This window comes from Mesoplodon densirostris, chromosome 19 (assembly GCF_025265405.1).
Source record: "Mesoplodon densirostris isolate mMesDen1 chromosome 19, mMesDen1 primary haplotype, whole genome shotgun sequence".
NCBI lineage: Eukaryota > Metazoa > Chordata > Mammalia > Artiodactyla > Ziphiidae > Mesoplodon > Mesoplodon densirostris.
The window spans coordinates 60604133-60627595 of record NC_082679.1 but is presented as its reverse complement, the minus strand read 5'-3'; the positions used below and the strand labels follow the sequence as shown (position 1 = coordinate 60627595).

The window sequence follows — 23463 nt, the reverse complement described above, 5'->3', positions numbered from 1 at the left end:
GGGGCTCCAAGGAGCTTTGCCTCCAGAAGGGTGTCTTTCTGGAACTCAAGAGACCAGCTCTTCAAGACTGAGTCTCTTGGTAACGATCCTGGGTCTCCAAGCCTATGAAAGTGAAGTTTTGTCCTAAGAAGTGCCTCCAATCCCTTCTGCTCTGCTTTGAGCTAAATACTATGATACTGTCTGTTCCAGATTTAAAGATGAGCTGTCAATCACAATGAACAATATTCATCTAAATACATTCCATCCTGCATGTGAACCCCCTTCTGTGAATCTCTGTGCCATTTACTTGTTCCCAAGAAGCACTTTGTGCTGCACATTCTGGCAGTTTTGTTGCTTTAGATATTTGGAAGTCATTTATATCACGAGTTAGTGAGATGCTGTGAAAATGACCACGGCTAAGTGAGAGATAAGCTTGCTTTTGTGGTGCCAATGGATTTCCACACTGGTATGTATTCACCCAGATCCTATTTTCTTTTGAAAACGTCAGTGGCACAATGTGGATTCAGTTGTAGCTTGCTATCTGCCCTTAACTCACAGATTCACAGATATAAAGGGGAGTTATGGAGCTTGTCCAGTCCAGGGATGGCAAATATATTCCAGCCCTACAAACATCTCTAAATGACCAATGGAGTGTAACTTCCAGAAGCATTGTATTGGGAGAGATACTCAGGTCAAGCCAGGGGTGATTAGCAATATGTGCCACGTATATGGTGACAGAGTGGGGCAGCATACATGCCACTTACTTGCCATTGCATTACTGTTTAACCCCTCTAGTCTGCAGATATATGATTCGTTCAAGATCACACAGACAGCACTGGCAGGAAAGCAACACTCACATTGCCATTTGTACTGTCTCTGCTCCCCAGCTGTGGAATCGGTGTTCACTCCACCACTGAACAAAATTAGCAGATAAAGCAGGGTTACGGGGAGTGTGGCAGATGGAGAAAGGCAGTGGGAATCACAGGCTTTAAAAAACTGGGTGAGAGCAGGCCAGCAGCAGGTAGGAAAAGGCTAGCCACACCAAGCTGGGGACATGCCATTATTATTGTTATTATTTTGCCTGGGTCTTGCTGTATGTCATCCCTTTCTATAACTGAGAAGCCACGGAGTCTCTGAACTCCTGGTGAAGCAGGAGTAGGTAAGTCCATTGTACCAAATGTCTCTGGATGACACAATCAGGAAGTCTGAAGGGCACTTTGTGGCATTCCTAAAGTCACATGTGTGCAGGGGCAGAGATCTGCACACATGTGCGTGCGGAAAGGCATGGGCACCAGTGCGTGGCAAAGGGGCAGCGCCATATGCCACGGTTGCCTCATACACAACTCCAGTGGGCAACTCTGGTTCTTGCCCAACATCCATTTCCCTTCCTTAGATGACAGCGTCCTAACTTACTCTGAGTAACTAACGACCCTCTTTTTCACTCTCAGTCCATATACTTTAGGTGGGGCTGAGTCTACCCTGGTTTGGGGGCAAGGCATGTGACCCAGACTTAGCCAACCAGAGCCTCAGGACCAAATGGACACAGTAACTGGCTCAGGGATGGACGCACGCTCTAAGGACAGCCAATAAGATTCGATTTCAAGCTTGGGTTGGCAGTATCAGGAAGAGATGCTCTCTCAGGTGACATCAGACTGAGCAAATGAAGTGGAGCTGCTGAGACCTCCACACAGGGAAGCAGGGATGGTTGGGACTGTCTAAGAGTAAAGACAGTAGAAGGAAAATGGAACCACAGATGGATAAGACCAAAGCTGATGTCGTCACATGGGCACGGATACATAGCCATGCTAGCAGGCAAAGCTATCCCTGAAATATTTGTCACATGACCCCCAAAATTCCCCCGGCCAGACTGTGTTTTGAGTTAGGTTTCTATCATTTGAAAACAACAAAAGAATCTTGACCAATAATAAACCAAAGACCCATTTTCCCCATAAGACATACAGACCGCAATATTCCTCCTTGGACCCAACTTATCCCAAGCAGTTCTATTACCTGCAAGGAGCCCTGGATGTCTTTCCCCCCGACAATCACGAGTTCTGCCATGTCTTCCGCATGGGGAGTCCGGGCGTGGACGAATAGAGTCTTGCCCACTGCAGTTATGTTTCTCAGGGCGACTAAGCTGCCATCATTGTTCACCTTGAAGTATGGGCTTGAGATCTCATAGTGTAGCTTGTCATTTCCCTTACAGTCACTGAAGGTCACTGGCAAAAACAAAACACATGAACAGAAACAGGAGTGTGAGTAGGTTGGGCAGCTCGGTCCTGGAGCTACCTTTGACCATGAAACGTGGATTACCACTCTGCATTCTAGATCCACGAATGCTGCCCCTTACCCCACAGCACCCTCTTGTAGCCATATGGCTTTGACTGTGCTGAAGGACCTCACTCAATCAAGAATCGTCCTTAATCACCTCCCATGGCCCAGGCAGGTGCAAAGCCTGTTGATGCACAAAGAGAACCTCTTCCCTGCCCTGGAGTGTAGTGAGTTAAGCGTACAGTCAGATATGGTGGAGTGATATTTGAGGACACGATCTCCTCCCTTCTGTATGAGGTACTGTGGCAGAACCAGAGAGTTCAGGAGCCTTGAGGGACAGCTTCAAAGGCATGATATCTGAGCTGGGTCTTGAAGATGAACGGGAAATTAGAAGGCCCCTAAGAGGGTATTGGGGTTCTAGGTTACTCAAAGACATGGAGGTGGTGAAGTAACAAAACAGACTCAGAGAAAGAGAACTAACTCAGTGCACTGGGACCAGAGGTGGACTTGAAATGATGCAGGGCTGGGGAGGTGGAGAGGCTTGAAATGAAGCTGAACATGTCCTTCAGATACAAATTAGGAAATGCCACTAAGTTAGGGGGCTGCCTCATAGCCCTGAACTATTTTTATTGTGGACAGGGTCAAGGTCAGGCGTGTGTTCTGGTCCATAGCCCTGAACTATTTTTAGTGTGGAGAGGGTCAAGGTCAGGTGTGTGTTCTGGTTCCAATGTAGATCAGTGCTTCCCACGGGGCTGGGGTGTATCAGAATAACATGGGAGATTTGTTTTTTAAGTACTGAGCACCCAGTCCAAAGATTCTAATTTAGTAGCTCTGGGTTCTAGAGAGTGGTTTGGAGAAGGGCAAGAAGAGAAGCCAAGAAAACTGTTAGTTTGGTGTCATACCAATGATGCCTGGCCCAGATTAGGACAGTGGCTGGATAGATGTGAGGGCACTTCCTACAGTTGTATGGCTAGGTCGTGTCCGAGCAGCAGCCATGCTGGCGGAACCGCATGGAGCTCAGGGCCGTTACCATGAGCAGCAGCTGTGACAGCTGATCCATCACACTTCCCTCTGCGGTGCGTCTTTCCTTAGTGCACAATTCTGTTACTACAGGTATCACCACTTATTGTCTGTATGTGTGTGTGCCCATCTGCCTTCCTCTGTAAACTCTGGGGACCCTGTGGGTAAGCGTGGAATTGTATTATCTGCTTTCTTCCCCACTCTCACTTTTGTTTTCTTAGCTCTCTGCTAAACAGGCTTGTTTGTTTGTTTCCTAAACCTTTAATTGGAGCATAACACAGATACAGAAGCGCACATAAATCAGAATGTACGGCTCAATGAATTTTCACAAAGTGGGCACATCCGTGTACCCAGCACCCAGCCCTAGACACAAAATATTACCAGCCCCCCCTCCTCCCCCTCCCTGAGTAAAATCCCTACCCTCCTCCCCAAAGGCTACACTATCCTAACTTCTAATACCATAGATGAGTTTCATTTGTACTTGCACTTCATGCAAATGGAATCGTAGAGTGGGTGATCATTTGTGTCTGCCTCTTTCACTCAACATTATGTTTGTAAGATTCATCCAAGTGGCTGCAAGTAGCGCAGTTTATCCTCGTCAGTGTATAGAATTCCATTATGTGGCCATACTGCGTCTAGTTATGTACTCTACTGTTAATGGGCATATGGGTTATTTCCAGTTTGGGGTTCTTAAAATATTACTACCAGGAACCTTCTTGTGTGTCTTTTAGTGACAATATCTACCTGGGTCCAAGTACACTGTTAAAGCCATATAACTGCTGAATTAAGCTGATCTTTCTATTCTGGGACCATAATTCTTACGGTGATAATAACCATTTTAGCTGATCATTATAATGGCTAATGTGAGTTGAACACTTTCTACACATGAGACTCAGTGCTAAGCATTTTACATACATGACCTTATTTAATCTTTACAACAGTTTTGACCCCCTCCCTCCACAGTCTGTAGACAAAGTAACTGAGTCTTCTGAGAGGGCAAAGGAGGTGCCCAGCACACAGTCTGTAAATCATAAAACCAAGATTTGAACCCTGGTCTGTCTGCTTTTCACCACTACCTGATCTCAGTAAAGACAAAGCCCTGTTGTAAAACACTCTCCTCCTGAAATGCCATCAGAACCTGCATATAATGACGTGAGTCCCCAGCTCAGTCCTGCTCCCACGTTCCCGCCCAGCCCAGAAGCACTTCACAGGGTGCCAGTGCCACCTCGAGGTCCCTCTGTGTCAGGGCTCCAGCGCCTTTCCTGGCTGCCAAGTCAGCTCTACGGGCTTCTCTGTAATGTACACACATGGGATCTCTTGGGAGTCTGCAGTTCTCAGACACCTGTTCACTTCTTCTGACCATCCTCGTAGCTAAGAGTGACTGGGCGTGGCTGGTTCAGGTTTTGGAAGTGAACTATATGAAGGAGAGACACGGAAGTCGCTTCCATTGTCAGCATCAATTAGCATCAATCCACTGAAGGCACACTGCTCAGATGACAGGGCCCGCTTGGGAACTTGTTGTCTATTTTGCCAGGATGCTGGTCTGGCCTTAGTCCCTGGGTAGGATCAAAGAAGACAGTCTCAGCTGGGAAGGGCTGGAGGCTAGGGAAGGCATACAAAGGCCAATATGGTTATTATCACCACAATAATTATCTTCCCAGAATAGAAAGACCCTGTAGGGATTCTAGTTTCACAGGTCAATTCCTTCCTTCTTCCCTTCCTTCCTGCCTTTTCTCTTTCCTTCCTTCCTTCCACAAATATTTCCTAAGCCCAGGTTATGCCAGATGTTGGGGTTATAATGTTGAACAAAGATGGACACAGTCCCTGGCTTGAAGTCTAGTGTGAGGGTGGAGGGGTGGAGATGGACATTAATAGGGGACTTATTACAGGCAGACAGAACCACAACATATGGAACGGCCCTGTGGCACTCAGGGAGCTGCATGTAAGCCAGTGAGATGGGCACAGAGAGCAAGGGAGAAAGCAAAGAAGAGATGAGCTGGTCCAGGAAATGTGGGGTCTGGAAGGCCACAGAAAGACGTATTCCTTGAAGGAAATCTGGACCCGTCCATCACAACTGCAGAACTGACTTTCCTCCTCTTGAGTCTCATACAGCTCTGGCTCCCCATGCAAAACAATGCTCAACACCCAAGATCCTCCCTGTCCAAGCTGTCCACTGGCCCCCACTGGCGTCCATCTTCACTCTGTCTCCCACATTAGCCACTTCCGCACCTCCCAACAGCTACGTTCCTCTCCTGCCCTTCGATGGGCTGTATCGCTCCCTCTGTGCAGAAGGTAAGTACTTCCCAGCTTCTTCACCCTGATGACTCTATCATTAACTCTATCATTCTTGGAGAGGCAGCTTGGGCCACTTCTCCAAATATCCTCTTTGCGTTGCCAGCATTTCCGGTACATAGTGAATTTTATATCATATCGTATCAACAGGTCCACTCTATGTATCTGTTTTCCCCATCAGAACCAAGGGCAGAAATTGGATCTTATTCTTTTATTCATCTCCAGCAATGAACAGAAAGCTTTTCCATACAGGAGGCCATCAATAACAATTCCACTTAAGTACTCTCTCGGGGCTAAATGATGCTCTAGTGGTGGTGGTGCACGGGTACCTCTTCCATACTGGGCACAGAAGATACTGAAGACAAGGCTGGGAACTGACAAGGAAGGCCCCTTATCACCTCTTGTCTTGGTTGAGCCCAGCAGTGGAGCCAGGTAGGAAATGAAGAGCTCAGCCATGGTCTCCCCTTAGTTCCCCAGGCTCTGTGTGCATCCATTCAGGACAGCACTTAGCCTCCTGTGCTTAGCTTTTACTGAGCTCACTGGTGAAGTCAGGGGTGGTGCCTTATCTTCCCTCATAATCCCAATAAAGCTTCGCATAGCCACTAAGCATAGTTGGGATTGGCGTGTGAGTATTGAATGAAGTTTTGACAAAGAACAGTAACTTGTTATTTACTGAGTGGCATCTGAGTGCCAGGCTCTGTGCCCAAGACTGTACATTCAGTCTCTCCTTTTAGCCTCATAGCAATTCTAATCTATAGCAGCATTTCCCAACTTTTTTTCATTAACTCCCCTGACCCAGGAACGTTTTTAGATGTTTTTGTCTAATAGCCACCATTCTCATGAATTGTCAATGTAATAGACATACTGTATACCAGTTTATTTACTGCATGTATATCTGTACTCTACACACACACAAAGTACAATTTTTGCCTCTCTCCCAAGAACCCATGTCACCCATTTGGTGACATACAGCCCCACTGAGAATGCATAATCTATAAGCATCATTTCCATACTATGGGAGAAAAGACTGAGCCTTGGAGAGACTGACTAACATGCTCAAGGCCACACACCCAGAAAAGGCAGACCCCTGGTCCCAGTCTGATCAGTCTGCATCTATAGTTCAAGCTCTCGGCACATCCATTTCCAAGAAATGATAAATGAGGGGATAAAGGGCAGCTGCCCCCATCCTGTCCCCTCAGGCCTCTCACGGATCCCTCCAGGTCGTCAGAGGTACTAGGTGAGGGCATACTGAGAGACCACATCTACATTCAGGACCTGGCACACAGTAGGCCCTCAATATATTCTAGCTCTCTTCCCAACTTGTGCTATCAAGTAACTAGGGTTGCATAATTGGGTCTTATGTATTTTAGACACCTTTTACCAGTTCAGGAGTGAGTGCTTTAGACTGTGGGTCTTTTTCAAGGCTATGAGAATCACCTAGAGAATATTTTTAAGAAGTAGCAATACCTGTCCCAACTCTGAACCGAGATTCTGACATAGCTAGGCTGGGGTCCAGGCACTAGTATCTCTTTAAGACTCCCCAGATGAATCTAATGCAGCCAGGGCCAAGAACTAGGACCTTGGACAATGGATTCCTTGTCAAGATGCCAGGTTTCCACATTTCCCAGAGATTCCTGGCACAGAGAAGAGGGTGGGGACCTATCATGCCAGGAACTGCTATTCTCGTGCCCTAAGAAGAAGCAGTTTTAATGGTAGGTTTCTAAGCCCTTTTCCAATCCTGGCTCATGTGTAGTGGCCCTGAGACCTTGGGAAAACCACCTGTCCCTTTTTTTTTTTTTTTTGCGGTATGCGGGCCTCTCACTGTTGTGGCCTCCCCCGTTGCGGAGCACAGGCTCCGGACGCGCAGGCTCAGCGGCCATGGCTCACGGGCCCAGCCGCTCCGCGGCACATGGGATCCTCCCAGACCGGGGCACGAACCCGTATCCCCTGCATCGGCAGGCGGACTCTCAACCACTTGCGCCACCAGGGAGGCCCCACCTGTCCCTTTAACCAAGGAACAAACAACAGTACCTCCCCTCATAGGTACTATAATTCTTACGGTGAGCATTAAACAAGATATATACCTAGGTACATAAAGCACTTTGGACAGACCCTGGTGCCCCAAGAAAAAGAACTATTCTCATCATTATTCCTGTAATTCTGGACATTAAAGGAGCTTCACTTTCCTTTTCTACACAGCTTCCTTCTTCGAGCTGGTTTTCTGCCTGCTTCCTGGGTCCTTCCACCTCCTTCTAGCCAGGTACCCATGCTCTGGCCTATGCGGTTACCATGGGGATGGTTACTACAGACATTTCTGCTGAGGCTAAAGGAGTGAGGCAGATGATTCTGATCCAAACTTGCCCATCTTTGGATCCCCCCACTTTTCTTGGCAAAGCCCTACCTGTCTCACATAAGAAGTCATGAAGGAAAAATGACATCAAAGGAGTGAAATTACAGTGCCTGCCCATAGTGGACGCCACAAAGGGATGTTAAATATTCTTCAAATGGATTGTTTGTAAAGATAACAGGTCAAAAATCCAAGTCATTCTTTTTTCTAAAAGAGCGACGCTGTGCTGAGAGTCTTCTATCCATGACTGCGGTGAATCCTCACATTACCCGTTTGATGTGAGGACTTTTCTCCTCTGGCAACCGAGACCTAGTGTGGCCGAATGAGGTTAAGGCCTGTTAGTCTAGGCTAGTCTGCCTAAGCAAATGTGCTCCTTCCTAAAAACCAGCTAGCTTCCAGATTCACAGTCTAGCCATACTTTCATACCTGATCTATTATTCATTTAATATTTTTCTGTTAATTGACTCACATTTTCATTTACAAAATTATTTGAAGATAATCTTTATAGTACATGATGAATGTGCCAAATGTGTTTTTTTCTAAAAATGTTAAAATAAATTTAAGAAGTCAAGTAAAAACATATGTTTGTCCATGCATGCACTAAAACCCTCACAATGATGTGTGTTCCATTCTCCAGAAATGCTGGCTTGGGTTATATTCCTCCCTCATTTGAACAAATGCATGCCTGGCTCTACCCTACTCAGGCTTAAAATCTAGGAGGGCTCTGATATAATTATATATGATTATCTGATATAATCTAGGAGAGCTTCTGATATTTGAAATAATATATACAACATGAGTAATGAGGTTGTGAGAAAGATGAAAACCTTAGAAAAGGCACAAACCTAGACCACGCCGAGGAGCGTGTTTTAATATTAATCAAAACAGAAATAGGTCACAACACTCTTTGTTTCTTCTTCCTCCTGAAGGAAACAGACTCTACTTCCCCACTGATTGTAATCTCACCTTAAATTTCCTATTACAGGGCACAATTGATAGGATCAGCTCTGCATTGTCTTACATTATGAACTTTGTTGACACAATCAAAACGTCAGTGATTCTCAAACTTTTAAATGGAGATCAAGCCAGTGCATGTTTCAGGGTGAAGAGTTCAAAGAACGTATGAAGGATGAAATTGAATAGCCTATGTCTATTTTTTTTTAAATAGATGTTTCTATAGAGACAACCTCCTAAGTAGCTCAGAATAACACCATGAAGAAAACTGAAAGGAAAAATTCTAATAAACAATTAAACTTGTGAAAAAATATTGAAAACCTCTATCTGAGGGGGAAAAGGAGCTATCTGTACTATTCTGAACCTACAAAGGACTTCCTTAATAGTTTATCACTGGTATTTAAAATGGCTTCTGGAAAAAAAAATTATATATATAATATACTGTACATGGGGATTTACTGGAATCAATTGCACAACATCATTCTCTGAGATAATCTTTGAACACCCTAGGAGAAGAAAGGGGGGAAGTAAAAAATCTCCACCTGGGGGAAAATGCAAATTAGGCAAATGGCACCACTCAGAGTTTCAATTATGCTTTCAGCGTGTTTCCACTCAAAATGTCCTCTGGGCTTAATGCAAATGTCACAAAAAGACAAACTTTAGCTGGGAGACAAAACCACAATTGAAATGGGAAGTTTGGCATGTGAATTAAGGGGCTTAATCTTCCTGACCTTGATTTTATGCTTTTCTATTTCTTTCTTTCGAATGTGGTTCTTAGGGATGGAAATGGAAAAGGCATAGAATCCTTACCATCTAGAAATGTGTGAGGAAGCAAATTAAGCCATATTATGATCCCAGAAAATATAACAATGCAGATGGATTTAAATTTATCTGCAAAATATAAAGCAGGCCTGCTCATGTAGATAGGTATGAACTAAATATGGAATCTGTGCTATTCTTATAAGTATTTTGGGGTGAGTCTGTGATCCATGCACTCGTATCTTACATGGGCAAATGGTCCTAAATACATTTGTAGAGACTGGTCTACACATAACTTTAGGGCCTCTCAGAGTTGGTGGCCTGGTGGAGTCTTGGTGGCCAAGACTCCACTTGTACACGTGTGTGGGGATATGTGACGATCAGTAGTAGTGTGGGATTGGAACCAGTCAACCTGGGAGGTGTATTCCTCCCACAGTCAGACGTACTTGGATCTATTTCTAGCAACCTATACTTGCACACAGAAGAGAATGGCTCTGTTTCAGCAGTATGCTGGTAAAAAAAAAGAAAACAAACAAACAAAAATGCAGAATGTACGTTGTTTACTCCCTCTTAAGACTGTACCACATATCCTGGTACTCATAGCTCAGTTAGTCAAACAGAATTCAATTGCTCCATTTAGCATGAAGGGCCTGCATATCCATTGATCTGCAGAGTCTTCGCTGGGGCATGGAAAGCCATGCCTTTCTAACAACTGAAATAGCACTTAGTTCAGAAACATCAGATGGACTCTGCCCAGGATACAGACCATCAGTTAATTGCTTTTCACATTCTCAGTAGGGCCCAACTTTCTGTGAAAGAACTCAAAGGACTTTAGTCCAGAGGCTCTTTGGATTTACCCAAGTGAGAGAAACAGAAAACATTTCCTTCGGCTTCTCAGAACACCCTCATTACTCAAGTCTTCTAGTCAATCAAGGTTTCATTAACATATGTTCAGTCCTACCCACGTTGGACCAGATCTCCTGTATGATACATCCTCCAGCCTGATTCTGTCTACCCTCCTGATTCCTGAATGCACGAAACCATATCCTGTGTTCCATGTTTGGCATGGAGTCAGCATTGACATCCACAGAGCTTCTGTAAGGTTCTTGGCATGCTCCTAACCATGACTGATTATCCCAGCAGTGGATGTCACCTCCAAAGGCTGTGTAGATTTGATAGGTGCAGAATGCACATAAAACGGTCTTAATACATCTCATGTGTCAATCCCAAGTCTGATAAAATAGAGTTTCAATTCTATCATGTCAGCCAAAGACATCATAATGAATGATTCCATCAAGTGATCTTCGGCAGAAACCTATTTTTTGCATGTAAACCCTTAAGGGGCCCCTCCTGGAAAAAGAGCCCACATCTGCTTGCAGGGGATTTTCTCTACCTACCACTAAAAACTGAGATGCTAGCTCTGGATTTAGTCTTTTCTGCCAGGGTCTTACATTTTCCTCTTGCTACTGATTTTTTTTTTAAAACACAGCAGGTTGTTTTCTGAAAAAATGCTACGCAGTTTCTATCCCATGGTGGTTATAATCACTATGAATTTGTATCTCAGACTGGAATTTATATGGCACAGTGCCTGACACAGTACCTGACACAGTACATACTCAATCCTGTTTGTTGAACGAATAAATAGCAGAACTGTAATTTGGTAGATAAGCAAATTTGAAACTCCCCAAACAAAACTGAGAAGGATGGCCCAAACTAATGTAAAGATTTGAGTAAGCTGACTTGAAAGTCACCTGATCATTGAAACAGGAATCACTGATTCAGCAACTTTGAGAATCACCAAGTCTCAGATTTACAGAGATTCCCTCTGATTTCATATTACTAGCCTATGTCTCTTACTTAGTCCTTAGTTTTTGATTTATCTAGTAATTATGTGTACACATGTCTCCCTCGCTGAGTGTCGGTAAGTTAATGAGAAAAGAAATTTGCTCCACTATAACTTATATTCGATCTTGCTGTTGGAGCTGTCTTGAGACATGTAGCAGAGTGTCCTGGCTGAGTCTATATTGAGATTCAGATCCTGACTGTGTGTGATGCTCTGGCACTACCGTGATTTCCCAAATAGCCCTATACCCCATGAGCAGACATACATATAGAGAAAGGGACCTTTAAGAAGGTGGACCACAGAGGTGGTGGAGTCAAGATGGCAGACGAGGAGGACATGGAGTTCATGTCTCTGCATAACTAGGGCACCTACCAGGCACCAGTGGGGGACCACAGACACTTAAGGGGACGGGAGGAACCCCCAGCGACTGGGTAGGACTTGCGGGGGAGTGAGTGGGGAGGAGAAGTGGAAGCGGCATGGGACTGGCGCCCCTGAGGGGAGGCTGGGGGAGGGGAAGGGATCCAGTGCTCAGAGGGGGAAAGTGGGGGCACTGCTGGGAGGGCAGAGGACCAGAAGAGAGCGTGGCCAGCATTTCCCCTGCCCGCCTGGGCCCCCGGGAGCCTGCTGAGATCCCGGGCCTGATCCTCTGCCCACCGAGGTCCCCTCCGGCCGCATGGGTGCCGAGGGAGTGGGAAGGAGGGAAGGGGAAGCAAATGTAAAGGCCGGACAAACGGGACCGGCACCCCTGAGGGGCAGCTGTGGGGGGGAGGAGTTCCCACACCCAGTGGGGCCCACCCACGGTTAGGGGTCCAGTGGCGACTGGGAAGACCCTCAGGAGGGCAGGGGAACAGAAGGGAGAGCCGCCAGCGTTTTCCCTGCCCACTTGTGCACCAGGGCGCCTGTTGGGCTCCCGGGCCTAAACCCACGCCCTCGGAGGCTCCCTCCGGCAGCACAGAGCCTAGGCCCCGCCCCTACATCCCCACCCAGGGCCCTACCTCTGCACGGGGCGCTCCGAGACCCCCTCTGACACCCCCTCCAACCGCCCACACACCCTCAGGCCAGGCCTTACCTCCAAACTCCGGAACTCCACACTCTGAGGCGCCCCTCAGGCCATGCTGCCTTTCCCCCACTGCACAGGTCGAGCCTAGACCCCGCCCCACGCTTAAACGTCACCCCAACTAGGCCCCGCCCCACGCTTAAACGTCACGCCAACTAGGCCCCGCCCCACGCTTAAACGTCACGCCAACTAGGCCCCGCCCCACGCTTAAACGTCACGCCAACTGGGCCCCGCCCCACGCTTAAACGTCACGCCAACTAGGCCCCGCCCCACGCTTAAACGTCACGCCAACTAGGCCCCGCCCCACGCTTAAACGTCACGCCAACTAGGCCCCGCCCCACGCTTAAACGTCACGCCAACTAGGCCCCGCCCCATGCTTAAACGTCACGCCAACTAGGCCCCGCCCCATGCTTAAACGTCACGCCAACTAGGCCCCGCCCCACGCTTAAACGTCACGCCAACTGGGCCCCGCCCCACGCTTAAACGTCACGCCAACTAGGCCCCGCCCCACGCTTAAACGTCACGCCAACTAGGCCCCGCCCCACGTTTAAACGTCACGCCAACTAGGCCCCACCCCACGCTTAAACGTCACCCCAACTAGGCCCCGCCCCACACTTAAACGTCACCCCAACTAGGCCCCGCCCCACACTTAAATGCTTAAAAAAAACGCTTAAAAATGGATTAAAGACCTAAATGTAAGACTGGACACTATAAACTTAGACAAAAACATAGGAAAAACACTCTTTGACATAAATCACAGCAAGCTCTTTTATGACCCACCTCCTAGAGTAATGAAAATAAAAACAAAAATAAGTGAATGGGACCTAATTAAACTTAAAAGCTTTTACACAGCAAAGGAAACCATAAGCAAGACAAAAAGACAACCACAGAATGGGAGAAAATATTTGCAAACGAAGCAACAGACAAGGGATTAATCTCCAAAATATCAAACAGCTCATGCAGCTCAGTATCAAAAAACCAAACAACCCAATCAAAAAAATGGGCAGGAGACCTAAACAGACATTTCAGCAAAGAACACATACAGATGGCCAAGAGGCACATGAAACGCTGCTCAACATCACTAATTATTAGAGAAATGCAAATGAAAACGACACTGAGGTATCACCTCATGCTGGTTAGAATGGGCGTCATCAGAAAATCTACGAACAACAAATGCTGGAGAAGGTGTGGAGAAAAGGGAACCCTTTTGCACTGTTGGTGGGAATGTAAACTGATACAGCCACTGTGGAGAACAGTATGGCGTTTCCTTAAAAAACTAAAAATAGAGCTACCATATGACCCAGCAATCCCACTATTAGGCATATACCCTGAGAAAACCATAATTCAAAAAGACACATGTACCCCAATGTTCATTGCAGCACTATTTACAATAGCCAGGACATGGAAGCAACCTAAATGTCCACCAACAGATGAATGGATAAAGAAGATGTGGTACATATATATAATGGAATATTACTCAGCCATAAAAAGAAATGAAATTGGGCCATTTGTAATGATGTGGATGGAACTAGAGTCTGTCATGAAGAGTGAAGTTAGAAAGAGAAAAACAGATATCATATATTAATGCATATATGTGGAATCTAGAAAAATGGTACAGATGAACCTATTTGCAGGGCAGTAATAGAAAGGCAGATGTAGAGAATGGACGTGTGGACACAGCAGGGGAAGGGGAGGGGGGGATGAATTGGGAGATTAGGTTTGACATAAATACACTACCAGTAAAATAGATAGCTAGTGGGAACCTGCTGTATAGCACAGGGAGCTCAGCTCGGTGCTCTGTGATGGCCTAGTTGGGTGGGAAGGGGTGGGGGTGGGGGTGGTCCAAGAGGGAGGGGATGCGTGTATATGTATGGCTGATTCACTTCCCTGTGCGGCAGAAACTAACACAACATTGTAAAGCAATTATACTCCAATGAAAAAAAAGAATAACAACAATAACAAAAAAGAAGGTGGGCCACATACATTGCTCTGGGGCCTTCCAGAAATAACCAGAATAAAAGCCAAGGGAGCATGGTGGGTTGGTGTCCTACAGTTGTGCTTGTGGGAGCTATAAGCTGCTGCAGTAAAAATATTACTAGTTGCATGATCTTGTCATTGTCCAAATATTAGAAAAGCCTGATGAAATTCAGGGTACCATATGGAAGGTCTCGTTATTTCTGAGTGAAATAATTTCCTGGTCACTGGGTACTTTCAAGTAGAACTTAAATGACCGTTGAGCAGTAATGTTGTAGAAGAGATTCCAGCATTGGATAGTGTCTCTTACAGCTGGGAAATCCTATTATTCTAAATCTCAACATATTCATACATTAATTCATAAAAGTATCATTTGTCCACTTACAGTATGAAAGACAGTAGGCAGTAAGGCATAAATGCCAACATAAAGACAAATAAGGTGGATTATCTGCCTTCACGATATTCAGAGTCCGGAAGGTTGGAGCACACAACCATTTGGAGGAATGTCCTGTTGAAGCATGGGTGTTCCATTGCTTCATTGTGTCAAAAGGCCAAACACCACCATAGGGTGGACCTTAGAAGCAAGCAGATCATAATTCTAGGTAATAAATTATTTCTAGCAGCAAGAAAAAGTCAGTCAATGAACAGGGTTATAGTTACCAGAAATATCCAAGGTGAGGGGTTATCAACAAGTTTATCTCACCTTACTGAAGATTTGTACTCTCTAAAAATTGCTTAGAAAGGAAATTTCTGTATAATTTTTCTACATTTTATTATAAAATTGGATGTGTTCTTCTAGACAATGTTTTGGCCTTAAGTCACAATAAAATTATATTTAAGAATGCAGCTACACATTAGGAACATTTGAAGGGATGAATTATAACTTTTAAGGTAAATATTGATACTAATCCATAAACCAAATGGTAAAAGTATGCAAATCCTGTGGGCAAACTTTTTAATTGGCTATGAAAGTCTGAAGATCTAATTATAATGATGACCACCATCAACTCAGCAAAACTGAGCAGCATAGGCCTAAAGGTCCTTTAGTTGTTTTTTTTTTTTTTTTTTTTTTTTGCAGTACGCGGGCCTCTCACTGCTGTGGCCTCTCCCGTTGCGGAGCACAGGCTCCGGATGCGCAGGCTCAGCGGCCATGGCTCACGGGCCCAGCCGCTTCCGCGGCATGTGGGATCCTCCCGGACCGGGGCACAAACCCATGTCCCCTGCATCGGCAGGCGGACTCTCAACCACTGCGCCACCAGGGAAGCCCGGTCCTTTAGTTTTGACTCAATCTCTTCCCTAGAACTGTCAGCAGGATGATCAACTATTCTTTTTCTGGGCTCCCATAGAAGCTGTTGGGTTTTAGAAGAAATGAGGATGATTTGGAGATGAAGGCAGGTGAGAGTGTGGCAAGGGTAACCCAATGTTAGAAATAAAATTGGACATTTATTTCTTGGACATTAAAATGTCCAATCTGAATAAACAAAGTTTGAGTCCTCAGGGAATGTGTATTGAATCAGCTTCTGATTTAAAAGACTGAAATACATTTTAAAATGCTACCGTGAATAGAGAAGATGGTCTATAAAGAGTTTATAATCTATAATCTGAAACAGTACTCAGTAAACAATGATCTGTAAGTGTTCCGAACCTGTAAGAGGAAGGGGGTTTCTAGGAGAGCAGAAGCTAACCACCAAGCTATTAGCAGAGTACCGAGAACATAATAGATATTCAGTCAGTGATGCTCCCCACCCCAATCCTCATATGATATTTCAGCTGTTTTACAGAGGGGGAAATGAGGGCCACTTGGAGAGGCTGAGCTGCCTATCATGCAGAGGTTAGTGATAGAGTTCAAACTGAGTTCAAACCCAGTTCCACCACGCTCCAGGCTTTTCACTGCACCACTCCGTGTCCTTTAATTAATATATTTGAAAAAGTCTCTGAAAGCTAGTGATTAAAGACAGGAATTTTTTCACATAAAACCAGGGCTTCCCTGGTGGCACAGTGGTTGGGAGTCCGCCTGCCGATGCGGGGGGCGCGGGTTCGTGCCCTGGTCTGGGAGGATCCCGCGTGCCGCGGAGCGGCTGGGCCCCTGGGCTGTGGCTGCTGGGCCTGCGCGTCCGGGGCCTGTGCTCCGCGGCGGGAGGGGCCACAGCAGTGGGAGGCCCGCGAACCGCAAAAAAAAAAAAAAAAAAAAAATTCAACAAGCCAATCTTTACTGGGTTAGCTTACCAACCTACCTGATGCACAAAATGGACAAACTGACGGGGTAACAAGAATTTGTAAAATGTCAAACCTTGGTTTATGACGTAGTTGTGAATGCCATGTGAATATGATCATTCCCTCCAGTTCATACTAATTCAGTGAACATAAATGGCTGCGGCATCAAGGGTTAAAGAGTTTGGATTCATATGAACATGCTTTGGGAATTATCCAAAGCATTTCCGTAGATTTTTAAGACACCCTGCTAAACCATAATGCTGGTTTTTCATGGTTGATGTCTACCTTCTGTAATAGTTACCATTTACAGCTAAATACTTAATAAACATTTATTTTAATTCTCCAACAGTCCCATGAAGGTAGTATTTAATAGATGAGGAAACTGAGGCCCAGAGAGATTTAAAAATGTCTCAAGGCCACACAGCATTAAGTAGCAAAGCTGGAACTCTGCTTTTTACTTCTATTCGAGAGTCCTGTTCCAGGTCGTGGGGGAAGAGGCAGGGTTATTCCAGGATGGTGAAATTCAAAGTAAATGTTAGAAGTCATTCTGCAGTTAAGGAGCACTTGGATTAACAGGAAGTTAAATTGTCTGTCTAGAGGTGAAAGAGGTGTCAAAGATAGAGATGCATAGAATCTTGAAGTAAATGATTAAATCCATCAGAAGGAAAGCCCACAGAGCAGAAGCCAGAAGACCCTGTAGATCAAAGCTCAGGGAATAATTAGGCTCCGAAAAAGGTTTAGGAAAATACGTGAATGGGACCCAGCCACATCTTTATGCAGACCCAAATCATCTAAAAGTATTCAAGAGCTTTTATTAGCATGTTTTTTTTAAAGGGTGAAAGAAAAGTGTGAAATTTGCTACCATTGATCTATCTATAACTTTTATTGAAGCACTTTAGAGATTTGGACTTTCTGCAGACCAGCGCTCTGCTATTCTACTACAAATTCATCACAATTCCCCAGATTACAGGAGACAGCACATGGGGGAGGGGAAAAAACAGCATGGAAGTTTGATCCATGATCTTCAGAGTAGTTTGATTTTCATGAAAACTCATAAATAACCTGTAGCCAGTGTGTGGATGGGCATCTTGTGTATTAAAAATCCTGAGGCATTTTGAACATCCCACCCTGCATTCCCTGTGGATACCTAGAGTGTTTCTGTGCAGAGATGTCCTTGTGCTACCTGCACAGTTGTGTTTGGGGGCTCAAGTACATTGTCTCTGGCAACAATGAGTGTCCTTCCTAAAAGGTATGCCTGAGGTATTGACGAGGTTGGTGGCTTGTTAATGACCAGCAGGGATGCCAATCAGACTGCAACACATGGCACAGCACCAACTTCTATACCTTCACAACTTTTTCCTGACCTATCCTTTGGTAACCTGGGAGCCTCCTATAGCTTCATCTCCATCTCTCTGGCTACACTCTGCACTAGCCCTGGTAAAAGTTGGCAATCAAAAATATTAGTGGACTCTTTTTGGTTGTAACCAATTAATTCATTCACCTCCTCCCTAATTGCAGTGGGTGAGATGCTCAGACAAATTGCTTCTGTTTAGTTGACAAGACCTTATCCGGAAATTAAAATAAAGTGATCTGGCTTACAATACATGAAGCACAATTAATTCTTGTATGCATATACGGGTTTCTGATGTAAGCAAGAAAATGATCAGCCCTCTAGGTCATGCCTATTCATCCTCCAGTTGCCAAGAGATTTTTTATTGCATCCCTTATGCCGTATGGCATCGCATCTAGCTTTAGCCTCGTGGGAATGCAAGAGGATGCCTGCCAAGAGTATCTCATCACTTGTTAAATGTATCCCATTTTCCTGTGATGTCTTCACTTGACAACAATGGCCCACATTCATTTCCTTAAGAAGTAAAAGGCAGTGCAGCTGAAGGCTTTTGTGCTGTTTTCCACCCCACCTGAATTATCATGGGAAGTGCATGAGCCAAATGTAAATCACAGCTTTCCATCAAAAGTGGCAACTTTTGCGTTGAGGGATTCTTATAGGGGACCTCAAGCATATTACTGTGATTACAGAAGGCCCCACGTGTCTGGAAATGTTCTTTTTGCACATACCCACGGCAAGTCTAAGGTTCCTGAAATTTACTGCTCGTGCTTTTTCTTTATGTATATGTGCTGCAAGCTGAAGCATATGGTCCCACACAACTGTGATATTTACGATAATGAATCACAGATGTTTAAAAGGATATAATCTGAAAACACTTAAATGTTAAAATGATGAAATCTTACTGCAAACACTGTGAAGAGAGGACCTTTGGATTATGTTGATTTTCAGATACCATCACTAGGAATATGACTTGACATATCCTGGGATAACATCAGGCAGAAAGGAATGACTTCTTTCCACTCTGAAGAAGTATGGTGTTCAAAGTAATAAGTAAGGCACTCCAGGGGTGTAGATTGGTTATTCTATAGATAACTGAATTGCAGACCCTTCTATGATTAAGGGTGAACTTACACAGTGGATAATCTTTTACTATGCACCCATCCTACAACACATATTATTTTAATGGCCATTTCCAAATACAACAAAATGTTTTTAATATCACTGGAGTGAAATGGGAAATGCACCCATTTACCCCTCATCCACCCCTCACTTATCCCATTAACCACACGATTTGGTGTACATTCTACCACATTAACAAACTGTATACACACGGATATGGTACAGTAGTTTTGTTCTTATACCTATTACAAGCTTTTTATGTCAGCTCATATAGAAATACTTCTTTTTCACGACTGGATAATTCCTCTTAGTATGAATATGCTATCATTAAAGCAGTCTCCTATTGCTGGACATGAGTATTTCCTGTTTCATAATTACTAACTGGTTAGTAATAAATACATTTAGACCTGCCTTTTTGTGCATATGTGCAAGTATTTTTCTACAGTTGAGACCCATCTTATAAACTGTTGATTGAAATTAAATGCCCATTTAAAATTTAGTTAGACACTGACAAATCGTCCACCAGAAAGATTTTATGGCCTTGGACCCTAACGCAAAGTGTAATAGAGTTCTCTTTCCTCACACTAACAGTGGATAATATTTTTTGCCAATTTGATAGATGGAAAAAAGTTTGGTGTTAATCTGCATATTTTTGATGAATAGTGAGGTTAGGTGTGGTCTCATAGTATTGGCCATTTAAATTTCCTTTTCTGTGAATTTCATGGTGTGCCAGAGTACTTAGGAATTCAGATCGTCATCGCTTGTTCTTTTGCTTTTCTCCTTACTAGTCTGTGAGCTTCTTGAAGGAACAGTGTCTTGCTTGCCATTCTATTTTCATTCTGTCTTCATTCTCTCTTTACTCCGCAGAGACTAGGCATATGCTTTGTGGAATGAATACAGGTTTGTATGGATGAGGCTGATATTTCTGTTTGCTACCACACAGCTGCTAACCAGAGTCCCATTTTCAAAGAGGAAACTCAGTCCAACCCCTCAACTGGTCCCCCGCTTCCCTTACCAGAATAAAACCCTCACACTTGCAGGGGCTTTGTCAGCCTAGTAACCCTTGTATCTAGCACAGAGCCTGACAAATAGTAGGCACTCAGTAACTATTTTCTAAATGAATCAGTCTTTGAGGTATGACCTGTCAGACTGTTCCTATATCAGATACCATGCTGGCACCCAACTTTGAAATGTGGACTGGAGGTTTTGATGTTATTTCTGCTTTTCTGTTCATCTCCTGTGCCAATGGATAGAGGGAGCCTCAAGGCTCTTTGTGAGATGCTTAACCCCACCTTGTGAACCAGGGTTTGGGGTGTGTATAGAACCTGTGAAAGGGAAATACTATTATGACACTAGCAAATGGGCCTCATTGCCTTGGTTTGTTTTTTGTGGCAGCTGTGTAGAGAAAGCTGCACTGCAAACTTTCTAGAGTTGAGATGCCCAGTTGAGATGCTGAACACATGAGCTGAATTCACACTCATATACTGACATAAAAATCTAAAATCAGCTGAGAGAAACAAAGAGTTTGCAGGTCATCTTACGACCACATGTCCCTCTAAACCAGGAGTTAGGAATTTATGGCCTGAAGGCCAATTCCAGCCAACTTCCTCTTTTATAAATAAAGTTTTATTGGAACACAGCCACACTATTTGTTTACATGTTGTCCATGGCTACTTTAGCCTGTCTGGCTCACAAACCTTAAGTAATAACTCTCTGGCTCTTCGCAGAAAAAGTTTGCTGACCCCTGCTGTAGGCCAAGGTCACATTTTTCTCCCCCATTTTTCAAAAGACCTACTCTAAGCCACCCGAGTGCTAAGGCAAGTAAACTCTCCCAATGTATTTTGCACTCTCAGTTGCATGATTAGTAACAAAGACTATCAGCAAAGTGGGGAAAATGACTCACTAACAGTCAATTAAATGTTATCTCAATGCCCGTGTATTACTTTTAATTTTCAAGAATAAAATCTGCTGGGAGATATTTTCCATTCAAAATAGAATCCCAAGAGGTATAACTTTTTAAATACACTTTTAAAATCCATTATCTGCAGTCATTAAATATATGGACAAGCACTCATAGAGAAGACGAATATACCCAGAAGAGCAGAGGGGAATTGTACATATCTACATTTTTATGTCTCTAAAGCAATAATCTAATTTAGAGCCAAGAAATTAGCTGAGAATCATGCTTTTGATCAAGCTCACACACAAAACTGTTTGTCTTCGAGGTCTGTTTCACGCACATAAAATGATCTGTCATTTTCTCATGTGATTTGTCATTAATTTTTGTTTCTTTTCTTGTAGAGGGTCTGTCATGATTTTCCCCAAAATGACTAAGATGTCTGATTTTCTTCACTCTGTAAGTGAACCCATTTGAAGATTTAGCTTCCTGGAAAATGAAATGGGAACTACCCAGCCCAAAGGTGGTAAGGAAATAGTGATTTTATTTTTTTTCTCTGATGAGGGCTTCGTTCATTAGCAAGAAGCAAATCACCATTTCTTTGAGTAAAAAGGCAAAAAAGAAAGACAGAAACCAAAAATCCCTCAAATTGTTTTAACATCTCCATGAGGTTAGTAGCTATATTGGAGCAATGCAAAGGGATGGTTACTGTGCATTTTAAGTAATTAAATGCCAACGAACTCAGAAAAGTACCATGTTTGAACTATAGCACGTACTTCCTCTTTAATTTTGTAAGTTTGAGTTGGATGGTTTCCTGAGTTCTTAATGCCTTTTAAGCCTGGGTATCACGGATACAAATTTCTGTTCATGTTGCTGTTCATTCAAAGGGTACTGAGGAAGGAGGACACAGTTCTAGGCTGAGGATTGGGTATAAAAATGAAATCTGGTGATAATTAACAAGAGTGCATGAGGGATGATGGGAGAATGAGGTAAAGTCATTCTCTCACTCTTTCACCAGTAACAACTTCGAAAACGTTCATAATAGCCGTAATGAATACAACGGTTGCTAAGCTCAACCCCAGTGCGTGCTGAGGAAGACGGGCAAGGGCAAGACCCTTGGATGTACTGAGCCTCCCATTGGGTTTGGGTGGGAAAAACACAGTGGTTGCTAAAGAGCTCTGCATAAATAATGAAAGGTTAATTGGGAGAAAACAGGAAATCGGGCAAGAAGATGTGCGGAGCAGAATCGGGGTTGGGGCGGCGGGGAAGAAAGGGGGAAGCTGGAGAGGTGGTGGAAGATCATGAATGACTTCCCGGATCCTCAAATCCTTGGTAAAATCTACCGTGTTCATAAATGATGTGTATGTGTGTTTCTTGTGCAAACTGGTTCAGGAGCCATGTTTTACTGTCTGCTTGGCGTAGCTCAAGAAAGAGGCAGCCTTTAAGGCACAGGACCCAGAGGCAAGGCAGGTTATGAAGATACAAGCTCCCAGAAATCAGTATAAATTAGGGGGGTGGTTTTGGATTTCCACAACGTATTGAAGTTAGTAACTCAATTCCCATTTAACTAACACTCCAGAGGTTAGAGTGGGTTTGTGAACACTGCATTTATATCTAACATTATTCAGCTCTTTCTACGAGTCAGGCAATGTGTTAAGACTTTGCATGCGTTATCTCAGTATCTTATTAATTTTTCACAACTGTGTGTCATATTGGTATTACCTCTCCACTTTACAAATAAAGAAACTGAGTCCAAATGGAGACTGTGTGACAGGTAGATCTGTGAAGCTACACCTGTGTGACAGGTGTAGAAGAACCTAGTGTCCAAACAAATCTGCACAACTGCAAAGCTCACACCTCTGACTACTTGGCTTTGCTGTCTCTCACCTACTCAGCAAACTAGTCTCAAGGATTCTATGCACCCCATACGCATAAAACAGAAGAAAGATCAGACCCTATCTTTAATAAAGAGGCAGTCAGTGAGTCAGCCAGCCATTTAAAATCAGGTGACAATGTTGCATAACTGGGAATACAATTGAAGTGTAAACTAAGTTCTATGCGAAGGAAAAAAGAACAAGCGGTCTGGTTTGAGCCTGAGTCCTAGAAGGTTTCATGGAAGAAACGGCCTTTGAACTTCACCTTGAAGGATGAGCAGTCCCAGAATAGCTGTTTTCTACAATTGACGCAAGTAAGCACCACCACTGTGACTGACGTCAAAAATGGACGGATAGATTTCACCAAAGGATGTTTCTAGCCTCAAAGGCACAAATTATCTCTAATTCCCTTAAAAAGAAAAAAGAAAGAAAGAAAAGCAACGCTGATTCAGTAGGGGTCTGCGTAGCTATCTAGCGCCTTCACCAGCCATGTTTGTAACAGATCCATCCACGTG

The 23463-nt window shown here is 44.2% G+C and overlaps 1 protein-coding gene across 2 annotated transcripts in view; it reads right to left on the bottom strand.

The window, feature by feature from the left end:
* The window catches only part of CDH13 (cadherin 13), a 1057374-nt gene that overhangs the window by 653969 nt on the left and 379942 nt on the right, over window positions 1–23463 (bottom strand). For both annotated transcript variants that reach the window (XM_060083564.1, XM_060083563.1), the window contains exon 3: window positions 1990–2198. In XM_060083564.1, the coding sequence (XP_059939547.1) occupies window positions 1990–2198 (209 nt within the window). The remainder of the gene's footprint in view (window positions 1–1989; window positions 2199–23463) is intronic.